At 44.9% G+C, this 19,283-nt stretch overlaps 1 protein-coding gene across 15 annotated transcripts in view; it reads right to left on the minus strand.

Moving 5' to 3' along the window:
• The window catches only part of ARHGEF33 (Rho guanine nucleotide exchange factor 33), a 145,975-nt gene that overhangs the window by 57,917 nt on the left and 68,775 nt on the right, over positions 1–19,283 (minus strand). For 6 of the 15 annotated variants that reach the window (XR_010130000.1, XM_063695941.1, XM_063695947.1 and 3 more), the window contains 5 exons: positions 18,888–18,971; positions 16,307–16,455; positions 15,156–15,320; positions 12,771–13,578; positions 7,283–7,422 (listed from right to left, as the gene is read on the minus strand). Coding sequence is in view for 14 of the 15 variants with exons in the window: in XM_063695941.1 (XP_063552011.1) it covers positions 7,283–7,422; positions 12,771–13,578; positions 15,156–15,320; positions 16,307–16,455; positions 18,888–18,971 (1,346 nt within the window). In the remaining variant the exon portion in view is untranslated. Of the gene's footprint in view, positions 1–114; positions 4,031–7,282; positions 7,423–12,770; positions 13,579–15,155; positions 15,321–16,306; positions 16,456–18,887; positions 18,972–19,283 lie in introns of those variants that run through there. The other 9 variants (XM_063695943.1, XM_063695944.1, XM_063695938.1 and 6 more) reach the window with 7 other exon arrangements.

The raw sequence follows: 19,283 nt of genomic DNA on the forward strand, positions 1-19,283 counted from the left end.
GGGGAACAAAAGCTCAGAAAATTCAAGAAATCCTGTTTTTGATTCAATGAAGTAACAACTCCACAAATTATCAAGGATCTTAAATTAAAATGGATGGAAATCATGGTTCTCAACCAAGGTTATCAAGGACCTTCACTGAATTTGGCATTACATTACAAACTCTTGCTTGTTTCCATTTTTAAATGAAAGATTTATTGAAGCCAACCACACATATATGCTACATTTGGTAGAATGCAGAAATTCGTACAGTAATCAGATTGCAGAGATACTATAATCTCAACTACCACAAAAGAGACCAAAGCCAATCAATAGTCAACAACTCAGATCAGTCCATTTGAGTCCCCAGTCGAGGGTGCATTCTTCCTTTATCTTGGTTAAGCCACTTGGGTAATCCATTCCAGCTCTGCACCTTCTCCAGTTTTCTCATGTCAGAAGTCCCTGGAGGGAGGAGGCTTTCTGGAAATAACCTCTGATAAGCTAGACTGGGGCCCTTTGGCTAGCTTAAACTCTGACCTAGAATGGGTAAAACTCGTCCAGACACTAAGAACCAATATCAAAAAACCTCATGCAGGGTGTATGAAAGTGATGTTAGACATGAAGTTGCTTGTCCAAAGCTTCTATACAACTGACCAAGTTCTCCATATGCTGAGGCTGTCAGGTATGCTTCCACTATCCACCAAAGAAGGATCCAGGGCCTCCGAGTCCTTGCACTATCATTGGTTTGCTACTGTTGAGTCCTCACTCTTGTTATTAGATAAGTTAATCATGACTATCATTTACTGAATTAATGGGCAGAATTCAAACATCTCTTTACATTATTCAAAGAAAGAAGTTGGATCCACAAAGACTAAAAACCCTAACGTCTGGAAACCTGATGACTGACTAGATATTTTCACTTTGCCCTCTGATATTCAATATCACAGATGAAGCCATAGCCGCCCACCATGCTTTCTACTTCTGGTTGGTAAGGAACACTTTTCCACTACATCCCAGTGCAGAGAGGAAAAACTACTCTATCTCTCAACTCCAGTACATCTGGATACTCATCAAGCAAGATATCTGGGTGGGAAGAGGTTCTCTTCCTTTTCAGGAACCCCCCGAGTTCTCCCTTGAAAGAGCCTCCACATGGCCCACCCTAAAACTCCGGGCCTTCTCTTGTCTTTCACAGATCCCCCTTACCTCCAGTTCAAATCATCCCTGATTAGTGCAGTTGTGCCCCAAATTTAGTAAGATATATTTTTGACCATCTCATTCTTTCTCTATGTCTTCCATTATTCAGAAGACTAGGAATGCCTATGTTTTAGGGGCAGGAGGTTGGGGGCAGGATTTGAATTGGGCTGCTATTTCTTCTTGTTCCCCCACAGGACAGTTTCTCATCAGAAAGTCATTACTCAAAACTTGAAATCTTTGCCTCGTATTTCCCCTCTTAGCTACATCTGGTCTATCCAAAACCCAACATGTCACACTTTGATGGTTCCAACATGCAACTGTTTAGTGTTTACCTGAAAATAGGAAAGCTTTGATGTCACCACCAGCCCCAAGGACCACAGAAATCTTCACCAGTTGCGTTCCCATTTCTGAAACAAATGCCAAAATCGCCCTGTCTAGTTTTCAAAGTCCATAAACTCAGCTTAAATTTTTTTAACTGCTCTTCTCACAAATTGTACCTTCCCTATGTCTCCAATGTCTGAATTTCTCTGCATTTCTTGATATTAATTAAACTAACAGCTAAATTGCTCATCCTTTTCAAAATCCAGCATTCTACTATAGCCATGACTAAAAGCTCATTTTCATCCTTGTAAAGATCATTTTAACTGACCTCTTTATAACGCTTACATGTACATGGCCACCTGGACTCTTCCAAAGGTGTGGCCATTAGGCTCTGAAGTAGTGCATACCTTGCATACCTAAATTACTAGGAAATAACCTGCACGATCAAGGAGAAAAGGCCAGCAGATTTGCTTTTATTCCCTTTCTCTATAAAACAAAAATGGCTTTTGAGCTCCTGGAGCCACCGTGGCCAACCGCAGGGCACATCTGAGCAGACATTGTAGGGACAGGCAAACACTCGCTGGGGAAGGGTACCATGGCTGCCAGGACATACTGACACATAACCATCCAAGTATTTGATGGAAAGAGGAAAAGACAACAGACCTGTTGCTAACTTTTCCTTTCACTCAAGTGACAAAGAAAATAGCAAATTCAGTAGGTCATACCAAGTCTAGATTTGCTATAAATAAACCTTTTGTTTGGAGCTGGGGATGGGGGTAGTTGAATCCAGTGCTGCAAAAACCTCTGATTTAAGAAGGCTTGGTTCTCTGATTGGAAAGACTATCCTCCTTGAAAGCTTTAGGAGACATGCATCTGTCTCAAGAAGTAAAGGGGCAAGGAAACACCCATCCTGTCGGCCAGTCAGTCAGCCCTGGTAATCAAAGCAAAAGCCCTGTGTGACTCCACCTTTACTTCCACTCAGACAACACTTCAGATTTTAAATACAAAGGACAGCACCAGTATCGTGGAGGCAATCTGATTGATGGAGGAGGGACTGATATATGAGAAAGGACAAGAGGACTAAGGGCATCCACTGGCCCTTTACCTAAGGAGAATTCCAAACAGCTGCAAGAGGACTGACAGCAATTAACCAACATGAGTTTGGAGAGCCCAAAGCAAATGAGCATTCATTTAATAAATATTTGTTGAGTGCCTACTATGTGCTACGTACTATACCTTGTATCAATAGTTAGGTTATCCTTAAATTGATCTGTAAGCTCCTAATGGGCAGGAACTATTTCTCTTACATCTTTTGTGCTGGACAGAACCTAGTACATTGAAGACACTTAATTGAATGGTTGATTTCAAATGGCTTATTGAGAAACATTTGTAATTAAGGTTAAGTAATCTAAAATGTTTACCCCTTCAATTATCCCCTTTAATGTTCAAGTTATATAGGAAATGAAATGGAAAATGAGAGAGAACCCCAAAGTGGGTAAAAGTGGGAGAGGGACTTGAAATGAGCTTTAAGGAGACAGAATAGGTGAGATAAAGTTATCAATGGATTCTTTAGCAGCCCTGCTTTCTATTACATGGTCTGTTCAACAGCTGAAGCTGGGCATATACAAAAACTGCTGGGAAGACACCAAAAGAAGAGGATTCACTGAGATAAAATGATTACATACGGGGCCCTGTAGAAGTACTCTCTCTGTGTGTGATTAAGAAAATAGACAGTGATGGGATTAATGGAGGGTGATGACGAGAAGGGAGACACTCTGACACATGTAAATTTTAAAGTGCTAAAGAGGAAGAGAATGAGCGAGGAAGTAGAATTAATCATTTGGAAGCCATATTCCTTATCTTCCACTATCCCAAAATTTAAGGATAAAAAGAGAGAGTACCATCTACATTCCCTACTCCTAAGCTATCTCATGTGATCCTCTTCCCCACTGCCACATCTGCCATCAAGAATATGGGTTAACGTAAGTGTTGCAAGATGTATCTATTAAGATGAAGTATCATTTGCCTCAGACTTCACAATAATCTAGGTTTAAGTCTTTGACAGCCTCTGTATAGATCCTTCTAGAATGGGACAGTTTGCCTCAAAGGCAGGGGAATAAGTACTGGTCTAGCTAACATCAGCCTACCACAGTAAGTCTGTTCCCTCTAAGAATCCTCATTTAAAATGTGTAAAATCACTTAACATTTCCAAACTTTAAGATATGTAGCCTTTATTCTGATCAATTATGGATACCTTTCAGGGACATGTGACCTTGTGTCTGCCCAGGACAAATGTGCCTGAGATGGAAACAATCAGAAGGTCATTCTTTTCCCCAAATATTTTGGGCATTTTTCAGGATTTTTTTAATGATGTCAACTTGACTCTCCCTTTTGAATCCTTGTGGGTATGAGCCTTCGGCCCTCCCAGCCTCAGAGGGAAGAGAACCCTTTCTCAGGTTTTCTGTTGCATCTGGCTCCATGCCTAGCTTCATCCCGAAGCAGCATTCTGGGTGTGTGGGGCCACCAGCCAAACAAGCCCCTATGGAACAAAAAGTGTGTCAGTGTAGACAGGAATGAGCCTCCAGAGGGCTGTGGGGGAGGAAGGTAGCAAGCCCCAGACATGACACAAGTGGCTTTGCTGGCACTGGCCCATTTGGACCTGTGAGGCCAGGCTCTGCAATGGTTCCAGTACTCAGGATTGGCCACTTCTTAAAGTCCCAGGGCTTGCTGCCAGCCTGACCTCCTGACACGCAGGAGGAAAATCGGCTGAATGTCTCTTCTGGTTCCTTCCTATACCTGTCCACAGGCCTGACTTCAGAGTGCAAGTTCCTGTGTAATGGCTGGGACTATGTCGCTCATGGTTCCTATACAAGTGTCTTGCATAGTGCATGCATGTAAGATTGAATGCTTACTTGATGAGAAGAATGGTGTGTTCTCATCTGAGTTAAAAGCCACTGCCCTTCCTGTGCTACACTGGGGCCTCCCTGACCTTCCTCTCTACCTTATAATGGAGCAAATTTTCCATGGTCCTCATATGAAAACACTCAGAAAACGCTACTTAAGCTGCCTCTTCAACCCATGCAAAGTCTCCAAAGTGCCCACTGCAGCACCCTAAGCACCTGATGGTACTGACTGCCCTAGGCCAGATCTAAAAAGCCAGGAAATCCTGCCAGACAGACAGTCTTCTTTGTGGCTCCACCTTTACTTCCACTCAGACAACACTTCGGATTTTAAATACAAAGGACAGCACCAGTATTGGTGGTGGCAACATGATTGATGCAGGAGGAACTGATCGATGAGAAAGGACAAGAGGACTAAGGGAATCCACTGGCTCTTTATCTAAGGAGAATCCCGAACAGCCACAAGAGGACTGACAGCAATTAACCAACATGAACTTGGAGAGCCCATAGCAAGTCCTCTACATTATACCAAGGTCAGTGGGGAGCTACAGAAAGATAAAACCTGGTCTTCTACATGCTAGGGCTTCAAAATTATAGGTCCCAAGGCTTCACTAATTTCTTGTTTCAGGTGATATAAAGATGTGATTACTCAGATCAAGCTACAACAAAGTCAAACTACAGATAAAGCAAATCTCCACACTAGAAAGGACTCTGGTGATTTTTTAAACAATCTCCCACTCGATGCAGGGACCACTTTCATAGCATCCCTGACCAGGGGCATCCCATGAATCCATTCCTTCATGACGCAGCCAGCTCCAGTTCCACGCAGCTGCATTTTTAGGAAATTCTTCCTCTTAGCGACTGCTCCTAGTTCTGCCCTCTGAATCCAGAGAGGACAAATCCACTCCCTCTGCCTCATGTCACTGGCAAAACATTTTCTTACATCTCTCTGATAAATAGGAATTAGTAAAGGGACCAGTGGTGAATCTATTGCTCATTGTTTTCCAATAGACAGCACCCAGTCATTATAAATGACAGTGGGCAAAAAATGGCTGTTTGTTTTGGGAATACTGTGGTTTAAAAAAAAAAAAAAAAAGATAGGCTCAAGCTGTGCCCTTAGGATTTTGCAGTCCTTAGAAGGATTCAGGAGTCTGGCCGGGTGCGGTGGCTCACGCCTGTAATCCCAACACTTTGGGAGGCCGAGGCAGACGGATCACTTGAGGTCAGGAGTTCAAGACCAGCCTGGCCAACATGGTGAAATCCTGTCTCTACAAAAAAAAAAAAAAGAAAAAAATAGCCAGGGCGTGGTGGCGGGCACCTGTAATCCCAGCTACTCAGGAGGCAGGGGCAGAAGAATAGCCTGAACCCGGGAGGCGGAGGCTGCAGTGAACCGAGATTGCGCCATTGCACTCCAGCCTGGGCAGCAGAGCCAGACTCCGTCTCAAGAAAGATTCAGGAGTCTAAATCAGGGTGGGCTGGAGAGGTGTCTGTTTCCAGGTTCTCCCACCCCTGTCAACTTGACAGATGTTGGCGCTAGGTCAAGAAAGATCTAAGTCTATATGATCCTAGAAAGAGGAATACAATTCTCAACTCTTCAAACCCTGAGTAAGGTGAGTTGAGGATCCAGCAAAGCAGCATGCAAGCATGCACTGGGTTCCTTAGCAAAACTGAGAGAGAATGCAGGGCTATAGCTACATGCAGAGCTGTCGCTCTTCCTTCCTCTTCCCCCTTCTCCAGTAACAACAGGCAGAGACCAACAGTCAGAGGCCCACTAATCTCACTACCACCCTCCCCACAGGAGGATAATTACAATTAAACAAACCAGCAAAAACAAAGTCCTCACTCCAGGGTTGCCCCCAATTCCTCCATCAGGACCACAGTCTAAATCAGCCAGTGACCTCGACCTTCAAGGAAAAGGTGATTTCCCTGTGCTTCTTCACTTATTGGCAACTCTCCAAAGGCAGCAATAATGCCTCTGTTTAACTTTTCCATCTACTAAAATATGAAGACTTGTTATTTAAAACTGACTGCAAGAACATCCTCCACCAAGAGTAACTAAGCAGCAGGGAAAATCTCTCTAAGGGAGAGGGAGGTAGGCTGAGCCAGTGGAGATTGAAACAGCAGTCTCTCAGGCAGGCAGTGGCTGGACTGGCAGATCCCTCTACAGTCAAATGCTAATGCTCACCTCTCTCTTCCTTACATTTTATGCTGGGGTTTGGCCACTGCCTCCCAGACTGTAAGACAGTGCTGACCAAAATGCCTGTGGGTGATGTTTTATACAACAACGACTTAGAATCTCAGAAGGACCACAGGAGGAAAATGCCTTATTTTTGCCTCCTATGGAATACAGAAACTCCATTAAAGTGATTTCTAACTAGGGCCAAGCCAAATCCACTCATTCAGGGAAAGCACTAACAGAAGTCCCAATAAACATGAATTAGCACCCAGGATGACAACAGGCCCCTAAATGCAGAAGTGCTGAGATCCCTTAGAAAACTTTCCACAGATGGGGAGATCTGATGGAGCACCCATGACACCCAACCCCAATAGTGGATCCCACTCCTCCCAGTCTAAAGGGGCTTTGATTGTCACCAGCTCATTTCTCAAGGGAACCACCTCTGCCCACTCCTCTCAAGACACATGACTTTGGGAACAAGGAAGGAGGGATAAAAGACAGAAGAGGCAGGGCAGAGAGCTGAGTTTGCTTCTACTCTGGGATATTACAATGAGAAACATTTTCACCCCGCCGGAACTGTGGCTACTGGGTGCAGGCACTGTACTTGAAGCAGTTGTGTGAGACCAGGCTACTTGATACTTATTATTGTTAAAACCTCAAGATTTAGCTCAAAGGGAAATGAGTTACAATGCTGTCTTGTCTAAGGGCTACTCACTTCTTTTTAAAGAGCTTGCGGAAGGAGCTGCGAAAGCCCCCCTTCTGGTCTTGCCTGGGATTTTGATCGCTGAAAGATGTTTGTTCACTTTCTCTTTCTTCTTTGGGACAGAATCTGGTAGTATCTTCTAAATGCATCTCCTGGAAACAAAAAAGAGGGATTTTTTTCTTTACTCCTTTCCAACGTTATTATGGATCCTGACTATGGGACAATTTTGTAGTGTTGTGACTTTCCTCTCCCATGCCAAAAGACTACCAGTGGGCACCCAATCCCAACTAAAGCAAACCTAGGCTAATGAAGAAACCAGCAGGCGAAAAGAGGATAATTTCCTGCTGAGTGTAGTATTTTCTATGTATCAAGGCAAATAGTCTAGTGTAATATATAACAATAATTAAAGATAAGGAAATAAAGAACATTAGCTAATGTTTAAAAAGTGGACTTTAAAAGAAGACTGCAAGAACGTCCTCCACGAGTGAATAAATTCTTATTTTGACACCAACACTGTCGTGCTAGAAAACCAGTAGCAGTCCCCTCTTATCTCTAGGTGTTTCTCTTTCTACAAAATAAGGATGTTCCTTACTTGTAATGCTAGTTTTAAACTCATGTTCCTAACTCTCCATTTTAAGCATAATCGAGGGAAGGCATTTTTGAGAAGTCAGACCTGTTTAGAAGTAAATGTCAACTAATACTTTCAACCTGAAAATATGCCTGTAATATAGTTTTTACAATTCTTAACCCATGCTATTTGGAGTATAAAGTAAAATAAGTTAAAAATAAGGCTGTATCTTTTGTGACCTCTCTCGTTTTTTCTAAGTGTGAGATGTGCTAAATAGAAGTGCATGTACATTTATATGCATATAAGCCAGATATGCACTTATATACATGTTTATATTCCATATGAACAAAGTATTTACCTTGAGGTGACTATAAAAGCAACTTTAAAAACAGCTGCTGAATTTTGAATAACCTTTAGAGAACCCCAAGAAGTCAAAGCAAAAACCACACCAATGATGCCCTAAAAGTCTCATGAATTAGATAGGTGACTGCTTGCTGACAGAGAAGCAAAGTGTGAGGGTGGATTTTTTTTTTTTTCGGGAAACATATGGGTCTGACTTTGAAAACTGGGGGTTGCAGATACAGAAATTCTCTGAGATTCTACTAAGATTCATAACTAGACCATGGAGCCAGACATGCAGTGTTTCTTACAGTGCGGTCCTGTGACTACAGGATCAGGTTGGGCCTTTATTTAAAATGTAGCTTCTTAAGCCCCATCCCAGACTTTCTGAATCCGAATCTCTGCAGTTAGGCCTAGGTAATCCTTACACACACTTAGATTTGAAAACGAATGATTTAAGGGAGGGGTCCCCAACTCCCAGTACTAGTCTGTGACCTGTTAGGAACTGGGCCACACAGCAGAAGGTGAGCAGTGGGGTGGGTGAGCAAGCGAAGCTTCATCTGTATTTATAGCCGCTCCCCATTGCCTGCATTACTGCCTGAGCTCCACCTTCTGTCAGATCAGCAGTGGCATTAGATTTTCATAGGTGCACAAACCCTATTGTGAAATGCACATGCAAGGGATCTAGGTTGTGCAGAATCTAATGCCTGATGATCTGAGGTGGAGCTGAGACAATGATGCTAGTGCTGGGGAGTGGCTGCAAATACAGATTAACATTAGCAGAGAGGTTAGACTGCACAGAGACCATAATAAATCAATTGCGTGCAGACTCATATCAAAACCCTATCAGTAAGTGGCAAGTGACAATTAAGCTGCATCTGGTGGCAGGCTTTACAGTGGCAAGTGAGTTGATGAACTTCAATGGTACAGCTGCATCTGGTGGCCTTAAAAGTAGGTTTGAGATTATTTCAAATCTCCATACATTCTGGATTAAAGTCAAGGCAGAATATCATGAGACTGCCACAAAGCACTGAAAAGCCTGCTTCCATTTCCAGCATCCCATCTTTGTGAAGCAGGGTTTTCTGCAGTGACAGCAACCAAAATGAGATTACAGAGTAGATTGGACATAAGTGACACACTTCAGGTGTCACTCTCACCCATCACCCCCAGATGGGACTGTCTAGTTGCAGGAAAACAAACTCAGGGCTCCCACTGATCCTAGATTATGGTGAGTTGTATAATTATTTCATTATATATTACAACATCATAATAACAGAAATAAAGTACACAATAAATGTAATGCACTTGAATCATCTCGAAACCACCTCCCCCTCCACAGTCTGTGGAAAAATTGCCTTTCCCAAAACTGGTCCCTGGTGCCAAAAAAGTCGGGGACCACTGACTTAAGGCATGCTTCTGCCCACCTACACTTAATGTTTATATGAATCACCTGCGAATGATCCTAAATTCTGATTCAGTAGGTCTGGGGTGCAAATTCTGCATCTATAACAAGTTCCCAGGCAATGCATTTGCTAACACCCCCATATTTGGAGAAATGGGCTTTTAGAGACTATTTAGTGACTAAATCTATTAATGGTTTAAGGAAAATCGTTCTATGGAACCATGATCTCAATAGCATTTCATACTTTATAAAGCCTACTCAAAAACTGTATCTTCTTTGGCCTGATCCTCCCAACAACCCTGTGAGATAGGTTGTTTTATTTTGAGACAACTGGAGGCACAGAGAAGCCAAGTGACTTGTCCAAAAGCACACAGCTACTGGGCAGCAGAGCCAGGACTAGAACCTAGAGCTCCTGACAGTCATGTGTTCTCACTAGAGCATACCATCTTCTTTCTTGACTCTAAAAGAGACAAAACACTAAAGACTAGGTATCGGCTAGCTCTGCTGGGCTGGGTGAAAGATATACAGAGTACTTAAAGGGATGAAACACTAGAAGTTTTGCACATCTCAAAAGCAAAGAGTTGATACCTTTAAGGATAGAGCTTTTGAGGGGTTTATCTTTTGCAACTAAAACACCATTCCACCATCACCTCCAACACATACAAACATGCACATATATACTTAGACATGCAGACATGCACATATATGCCCATGCACATATGTATACCCACATGGTCTCTGCCCACCTGCACTCTGCATGCTACCTCTCTCTAGGACTCCTAATAACCAGGGCCTTTTTTTTTTTTTTTTTTTTTGAGACGGAGTCTCACACTTTTGCCCAGGCTGGGGTGCAGTGATGCGATCTCAGCTCCCTGCAAGCTCCACCTCCCAGGTTCACGCCATTCTCTCGCCTCAGCCTCCTGAGTAGCTGGGACTACAGGCGCTCACCACCATGCCCGGCTAATTTTTTTTTTTTTTTTTGTATTTTTAGTAGAGACGGGGTTTCACCGTGTTAACCAGGATGGTCTCGATCTCCTGACCTCATGATCCGCCCACCTCGGCCTCCCAAAGTGCTAGGATTACAGGCGTGAGCCACCGCACCCAGCCACAACCAGGGCCTTTTAAGTTTTTAGAAAGAAAAATTGTGTCCAGAAACAGAAATAAGTAATGGGAACTTTGCATGCTTGAAAATTTTAACAATATTGCTAGAGAAAATGCCTCTTTTAACTGACTTCCATTTGCAATTTTCTTGGTATCTCATTTTGAACTGACTTGACGCATGTCTTACACTGTTAGGAGATGAAACTTGCTGGCCAGTATGTGCAATTAACGGTTCCTGATACATTGTTTATTGTTATTTGGTATGTCTGGTAAACAGCCACAAATATATTACTCATTGTTTGCTTCTCAGATATATTTCCGATTATGGTTTTTGCCTTACAATTGTTGAACCCCAAATTTTTCACAAATCAACTACAAAAGGACATTGTTATTACATATGAAATAAAAGTTCTTTACAGTACAGACTATACTAGTTAGAAGGTTTTGTATGTAAACCTCTGCTTATCCCAAGTCACACTGAATTGGCACTATAATTTCCATTTACTTCCCCTTTCAATAAACTTCTAAACTCTGACACATGCCTAAGATTGATTTCTCCAAGAAATTCTGCCTAATCAAATTTTACAAAGCTTGGAGTTGAAAATCAGAGCTAGAGGAAAATCTGAGAACCGAAGGGAACCTCAGCAGCTTTAGCTGAGCACACTATTACATGTTTTTGTCCTCTGCAGGGACCAGACACAGACTTTCACTGCTGGAGTGCAAGTGGGCAGCAAGCTCCAAGGCTCTTCATGATCCTGCCCCTTCCTGTTCCTCTGGCCTAATTTCCACCACTTTGACATGGCACAGTATGCCAGAGAAAAGGCATCACCATGCTTTTCTCACGCTTCCCTACCTCACTCTTCCCCTAGCCAACTTCTAGGCAGCTTTTACAATCTAATTCGGACATTCAACTTATCTAGGAGGCCTTCTCTGACCACCATGACCCCAAAGGTTTTAAATATCCCTCCCATGTGCTCCCAGTTTATTACATAATTCTGTGTTCCTGTGTCTCATTGCTGTACTAAGCCAGTGGTCCCGGAGGATAGAGACTGGTTTATTTCTGAATTTTCAGCAATTAGCATAGAGCCTGGTACAAGACAAGAACTCAGTGTTTGCTGAAAAATTAATGAATGAGAAAAGTCAGTGTCATCACTGTTTCCATTCGAAAATGAGAATAGTTGGAACGGAAGGGTGGTCGCACAGGTCAGAGCTATCATGTTACTTATGCTCTGCTTAATCAGATCAGAGCAATTATTTGCTCAGAAACTATTAGCACTTCATGGATAAGTATTTAAAGACCTCTTTAAATGCCCTCCAGGCTTGCAGACACCACAATTAGACACCAAAATATCAAACACCTGTAGACCTGCAGACACAGGGGTTGGCCATCAGAATACCTTAACATTCACTGAGGCCAAAGAAGGTGTTTCTATTTTGGGATGTCCCTGTCCCAACAGAGTTTGCAAATCAATAGGACACTCTTTTCCAGTCAAAAGAAAAGCAAGCAGAAATAAAGCTGGCTTTGCAGCAAATTGCGCAGCGAGTCTACCTTGAGCTAGGGCAACTTGCCTCCTCCCTAGCTACAAGCAAGAATGCTGCCGGGAGGAAGCGGGGTAGGCTGGCGCACCGTGTTCCATATTCTCAACATAAAAACGACACCCCACAGACAGAAGAAACACACTGGCCCGGGACCTGCGTGTGGGGCTCTGAAAAAAGTGCAACTCTTCACATAAGCAGGAAGAGATTACCCATAACTCCCTAAATGCGTGTGTGTTAATCAGGTCTAAAGAGTGGCGGGCTTCTCTGCTACCTCTGCCATCCCTCGTGTACCATATGAGGCAAGCTCTTTGGGTCCTGGTACTGGAGAACAGGCGCTGCCACTCGCCTTCCAGGGCCCAGCAGCCTACAGCTCGCAGGGCGCGGGGGCTGCCCCTGCTCTCCCTCCGCCTCCACCCGCCGACGGCTCGCGCAGCCGCCCCCTAGCCTGGCCCGGCCCCGCTCCCCTCCACGCTAGGAGAACTCGGGATGCTTCCTGCAGATCTAGGCCTGGGGTCGTCGACGCTCTGGGTTTCGGTTCGGTTTTACTTTACCCTCCTTACTTCCAAATAGGTCTGTTTTTCGCTTTGGGACCTCTGTTGGGGGAAGAAGGTCCTGGGTGCGCCGCGGGCGGCGACGGCGGCGGCGGCTGGGCCGTGTGGCTGCGCGGCGCGCTCGGCCTTGATGGGCGCGCGGCCGCCGCTGCTGCTGCGCGTGCTGTAGAGGCGTGGGGCCACGCCGTCGGCTGGCGGCGCACGCGGGAACTCTTTGAGAGAGCGGCTCAGCGGCTTGGCCTTGCCGTGCGCCTGCGCCGCCGCCTCCAGCTTGTAGGCGCTGCTGCTGCCCGCCGGCGACGTAGCGCTCTTGGGCAGCGGCTGCAGCGGGTGCTCCGGCCGCTCGGCCTCCATGGCGAAGCTGACGGGCCGCAGGAAGCAGATGTCCAGGCTGGACTCGGAGGAGGCGGGCGAGCAGTTCTCGAAGAGGGCCGGAGCCTGGAACGGCTCCTCGTCGTAGGGCGCGGGCAGCGCGAAGATCTCGCCGCCGTACTCGAACTCTTCGTAGGCCGCGGGCACGAAGCCGCGGGCATCGGGCAGGAGCTCGGCCGGGGCGCGCAGGGAGCGCTCCACGTTGCCCAGCGGCTCCGCCGGAGAGGGCTCGAAGTCCATCTCCGGGATGGCCTGCAGGGGCCCGGCCAGCGCCTTGACGTCCTGCTCGGCTGCGCAGAACTGCGTCGGTGCCAGAAGGCTCTCGGGCCGCTCGTGCTTCCTGCCCTCCAGCTCCCAGTCACTGGGCTTCCCGGGCTGCATGCTCTCCATCAGGCTTTGCTGCTGTTGGCTTTTCTTCACTGGGGGCATCAGATGTCTTTAGGGGGAAAACAGAGTACAAAAGAGGTGTGCTTACGGCCGGTTAGTGCAGGCCTCTCGCCTGCCGGCGCCCCTCGGGGCCGCGCTCCGAGGCGCCTGTGCATGCCACCTCCCGAGCTCCACAAACTTCCATTAAGGCGCTCCCACGAACCCCCGTTCCCAGGCGGAGAGTGGACAAGGCAGTCCGTCGAGCGGAGGCCCGAAGGTATTGTCTGAGCTTCTGGGAAATGGCCTGCGGGCCAGGGACTGTCATCACCCCGCGTGGAAGCCCTGACCCTCCTCACGACCTGCGGTGCTCCAAGGCACACCTTCAACTCTCTTCTCTCCCTTGCTTGCCCTAGCAGAGTCATACGAAATAATGGAAACTCAACTTCTGTTCGACTTGTGGATCTTAACACTCCGAAACAAATTACGTTCCTAGATAAAGTAAACGTGGCATGATCTTGATAACTGTTGAATCTGGATGAGGGCATGTGGAGTTCACTGAACTCTTCTATGTAAATTTGAAATTTTCATAATAAAAATTTTAAAATATTCCTTGTCACTGTAAAGCATGCTATATAATTCATCTCAAACTTCCACCCACAAAGAATTACCAACATGTAAAAGCTGTCACTCGATATGCCCAATTTCATGGAGGGTTTTTGGTTTTGGAGTCATGGGTAATGGATAATTTACACAGTTTACAAACTAGGATAGGGTACCATCAGATGGGATGTCCAGTTGTTCTGGACTTAAATTGACAGATATAAGTGGACACTGACCAGAAGTGGTTATTCTGCTAGTTTATGTATTCATATTTTAATTCTACCACAAAAATGCATAAAGACTTTGGGAGGCCGAGGCAGACGGATCGCCTGAGGTCAGGAGTTTGAGACCAGCCTGGCCAACATGGTAAAACCCCGTCTCTACTAAAAGTACAAAAATTAGCCGGGCATGGTGGCAGGCGCCTGTAATCCCAGCTAGTCGGGAGGCTGAGGCAGGAGAATCCCTTGAACCTGGGAGGCGGAGGTTGCAGTGAGCTGAGATCATGCCATTGTACCTCGGTCTCAAAAAAAATAAAAACAATGCAAATATAAATGCTAAAACCAATATATTACTCTGGTGGTCTGAAAATGAAAATTAGGTCTCACGTTAACATGTGAAAGAGTGAAACAAAATATTGACTTCATTTGAATTCTCTTTTAACTTGGAAGAAAGATTGGGGGTTTTATTTTCCATACGCAGAGTGCAGTGGCAGCCATATTGTTCAGTCTGGGTATAATCTCTAGGGGTTTCATATTTTGGCTCTATTTGTTGCATTTCAAAGAAGATGAAGTTTTGTAACTGCCTCAAGAGTTGAAGTGACCCATGAAGTAAATATCTACTTTCTGTCTCTCTTCCCACTTTCTACACCTGTCCCTTAACATTAGTGCCTTCCTCTGGGACCCAAGAATCGGGTTGGCTGCTTGGTTGGCACATACAGGCCTGATAGGGAAAGGGGATGGAGGAATCTAGGCTGCCCTGCTAACCCACACAGACTGGCTGGGTCCCAAAGGCATTGGCATTAACCTTCCCACAGCAACAGGTGCTTACGTGACGGCAGGGCCAGAACTGGGAGCAGAAGGGTAGGGTTGCAGCAACTCTTCTGAGTGGATCCGAGTGTCACGGACAGCCTCAGGACCTGCAGTGGGGGAAGCATCTTGCCCAGCATTGGCACACTGGGAAGCCAGCCCTTTGTACAGCTTCGCCATGGATGACCTAACAGAATGGAGGTAACAGTTCTCAGGTTGTACAGTGGCAAACTGGCTCTCTGAACACATATTATGCCAAAAAAGATAGAGAGATGTCTCAGATAAAGTTTGCTGTGAAGGTCTCTATCTCCAGGGGCCTTTGCAAACTAAGTTGCTTTGCTTAATAGGGTGCAAGCTGGCAGGACTAGGGAAGCTGATTCACTGGCTGAAAAGAGCTTGGGGGAAGGGGTTGGGGGTATGGAGAGACATCTTCCATAACAGGAATCCTGGCTTGGGAGACAGCATCTTTTTCTGGTCTGAGGCTTCTACAGAAATGGTTGTTTTCCTCCACAGGAGTTGGGATGAAATTGAAGGAAATCCAGGTCATTAGGAAGCTGTGCTGTGGGTTGCTTCTGTTCCCTCCGAAGATCAGATCCTCCCTAATCAACACTTCCTATTTCTCCCTAATATAAAACCTATCTGAAATTCCTCTCCCTTATTTGCTTTATTTTTATCCATATCACATATCACCATCTTACTTATTTGTTCACTGTCCAACTCTAAAAAGGAAGCTCCATGTGGCAAAGATTTGGTTGGGGCCATTTTGTTCCTTTCACTATATTCAGTGCATGGAACAGTGCCTGACACACAATAGGTGCTCAATAAATATCTGTTGAATTAATAAAGAAAACTATGTTGTGGCCTTTTAACTGCAGTTTTGAACCAGGCAAGTTTAGGGCAGTTGAACTATTTTTGAGGTGGTTAGCAACATGGGATGAGAGGGGGTCTATGTAAGCAGTAGAGTGAGGTGTTTTTTTTGCTAAAATAATTTCCACTGGGTAGTCAGTGTCTTGCTCCTATAGCCAGTCTGACTAGCTCCTTCTCTCCCCTTCTCTCTTTCCTTCTACCTCCCACCACTGCATTTCAGGTACTTAACACACAACGTGGTTACTTGTGAAAGACACCCATAGTAACTGGTCTTCGACCCTCTAGACCACACCATCAGAACCTTACTTCTTGAGCTTTTTCCGTTTCTGAATAAGCAAATCTTCATTGCATTGAAACAGCAGGGTGTAGTGTGAGATAAATACTCGGAGGCGCTGGACACACACCAGTAGTAGATAATAGTCAGGGTGCTCCTGCTCTGTGAACTTCAGGACGTTCTGGATGGAGGGGAAAAGGAAGTAGCATTGCATAATCAGCATGAAAATTTGTTTTTTCTCTTCTGCACCTCACCTTGATCTATTGTGGGAGATTCATAGCCATTTAATCAAAACAATGAACAATACACATGACCCCCATCTAATTATACGCTGAAAGGTCAAACTGGCTGCTCTCTATCATACCAACGGAAAATAAGTGACTATCGTACCTGTTTGAGTTGAATGTGAACATAAAATAATTTCATCTGAAAAGTTAGAAGCATCTCCTAATTGGACCTCTGAAATAATAGCGGCATTCTAACGATTACTGTCTATAAGTAGTGCCTTAACTCAAAAGAGCCAGACCAATGATGAGAACGTCAGGCATCAAGGCAGGCGAGGGAGGGGAATGTTTATGATCAAGCCTTGTGGCCCCTCCTGTTACATTCCCCGCTGTGCTGTAGTGGAACATGCCTAGGACTTGGATTTGGGAAAGCTAAAATGTATCGAGTACTTCCTATTGCCAGGTAGTAAGCCCTTTATGTATATTATCTCATTTAATTGTTACCGCAACCTGCTTAAATAGGTACCATTATAAACTCCATTTAACAAGTAAGGAAATGGAGGTACGAAGAAGGTAAATGATCTTCATCAGGTCACACATCTAGTAAATAATGGAGGCAAGATTTGAACTCAAGTCAGAGAGTAGAACCAGGGCTTGTTTGCCATATTCTACTATTTGCAAAACCTGGGTTTCAGTCCTAGTTTTTTTTACCTACTATAGGTGTGTTAACTTGGGTAAATTGTTAACTTATTTGGCCCTGCATTTTCTCTTGTAAAACATGACAACAATAATACCTATTTCATGGGATTGTTGAAAGGATTAAATAAGATCATTATTGTGAGAAAATGCTTTTAGGATCTAAAGCTATATACAATTGAAAGTCTTTTCAGGGCACGGGTGGTGGCTCACACCTGTAATCCCAGCACTTTGGGAGGCAAGGCGGGCAGATCACCAGGAGATCGAGACCATCCTGGCTAACACGGTGAAACCCCATCTCCACTAAAAACACAAAAATTAGCCGGTTGTGGTGGTGGGTGCCTGTAGTCCCAGCTACTCCGGAGGCTGAAGCAGGAAAATGGCATGAACCCGGGACGCGGAGGTTGCAGTGAGCTGAGATCGTGCCACTGCACTCCAGCCTGGGCGACAGAGTGAGACTCCATCTCAAAAAATAAAAATAAATAAATAAATAAATAAATAAGCCAGGCATGGTGGCAAGTGCCTGTAGTCTCAACTACTCAGGAGGCCGAGGTGGGAGCATTGCTTGAGCCTGGGAGGTTGATGCTGCAGTGAGCCAAGATCACACCACTATACTCCAGCCTGAGCAACAGAGCCATACCCTGTCTCAAAAAAAAAAAAAAAAAAAAAGTCTTTTCAATATTGATATTTTGATACTGGACTACTGGACTACTTCTACCTGAAATTAATCCCAAGCATTTCTAAGACGCTTTCATTGAATTACTTAAGAAGATCAGTCAGCAATTAAACCAGAACAGGTGGGTGGTGGGAAGAAGAGGGTCTGGTGGGGGTTAGTGAACCTCTCTTTCAACTCTTCTTCCTCCAGGATATCACAAGTCCTGCAGGAAAATGATGTGAAGACATCAGCTCATCATCTTCATGCCTCTTCTGTGACATAAAGCTTAAGCATGGCATGGTAGAACCTTGGACCCATGCCAAAAGAAAGTAGTCAGGATAGCAGTTAAGTGAACAGGTTAGATGGATATTTAGATGTCAGGTGGTGGCATTTAGATAGCTGTAAAACCAAAATGGAAAGAACTGGATGAGGTGCTTAGAATCTAGCAGGAGTGGTTCTAGAAAGATCCTGGATCAGCTGAGGTGGAAGTTGCTGGTAAGTAAAGATAGAACTTCAGAGGTAAGCATCATGAGCTGAAAATTTTTAGAAAGAAAGATTTTAGGCTGGCTGCAGCGGCTCACACCTATAATCCCACCACTTTGGGAGGCTGAGGCGGGCAGATCACTTGAGGTCAGGAGTTCAGGACCAGCCTGGCCAACATGGTGAAACCCCATCTCTACTAAAAATACAAAAATTAGCTGGGCATGGTGGCACATGCCTGTAGTCCCAGCTACTCGGGAGGCTGATGCAGGAGAGTCACTTGAACCCAGGAGGCAGAGGTTGCAGTGAGCCAAGATCACACCACTGTACTCCAGCCTGGGTGACAGAGCAAGACTCTGTCTCAAAAAAAAAAAAAAAAAAGGTTTTAGCTCATACCACAGGGTATTATGGGTTATCGGGTAATCATAACAATCTAAATAAACACTTCTTAGAAATATTAATGATTCTTGAGGCTTTACAGTATTTCTCAGTTGGGAGCCAAAACCGATAATTATTTAGCATGCAAATCAGTTTGGTGGCTTTCCCACCCATGCCTACCTGCAGATGTATCAGATATTCAGGGATGCGCTGGACTATGTGAAAAAACAACGTGTAGATGTCAGATTTAATCTCTTCATCACCCTGAATGAAAGAAAGGTCAAGTCACTCTTCAGTGTTCCTCCAGCTGTGGCAGCAGAGCCTCGAATCAGTCCCACCAGGGTAGGAAGGGTTTCCTCCCAGAGCATTTTCTTCCCAGAGATTGTCATAGAGCATTGATCTCTCATAGGAGAGGCCACATGTTCAGGGACATGCCCTAGGAGACAGCTCTTCTCCCTCAGGGAGCATATCATATACTTATTTTGAATCCACCCAAATTTCCAAACTACCCTCTCCTTCCACTCAGCGCAGTTCCAGACAGAAGCGGGCACTCAATGAACTATATTTGAGCTGAAT

This window comes from Gorilla gorilla, chromosome 12, assembly GCF_029281585.2.
Source record: "Gorilla gorilla gorilla isolate KB3781 chromosome 12, NHGRI_mGorGor1-v2.1_pri, whole genome shotgun sequence".
Lineage (NCBI taxonomy): Eukaryota > Metazoa > Chordata > Mammalia > Primates > Hominidae > Gorilla > Gorilla gorilla.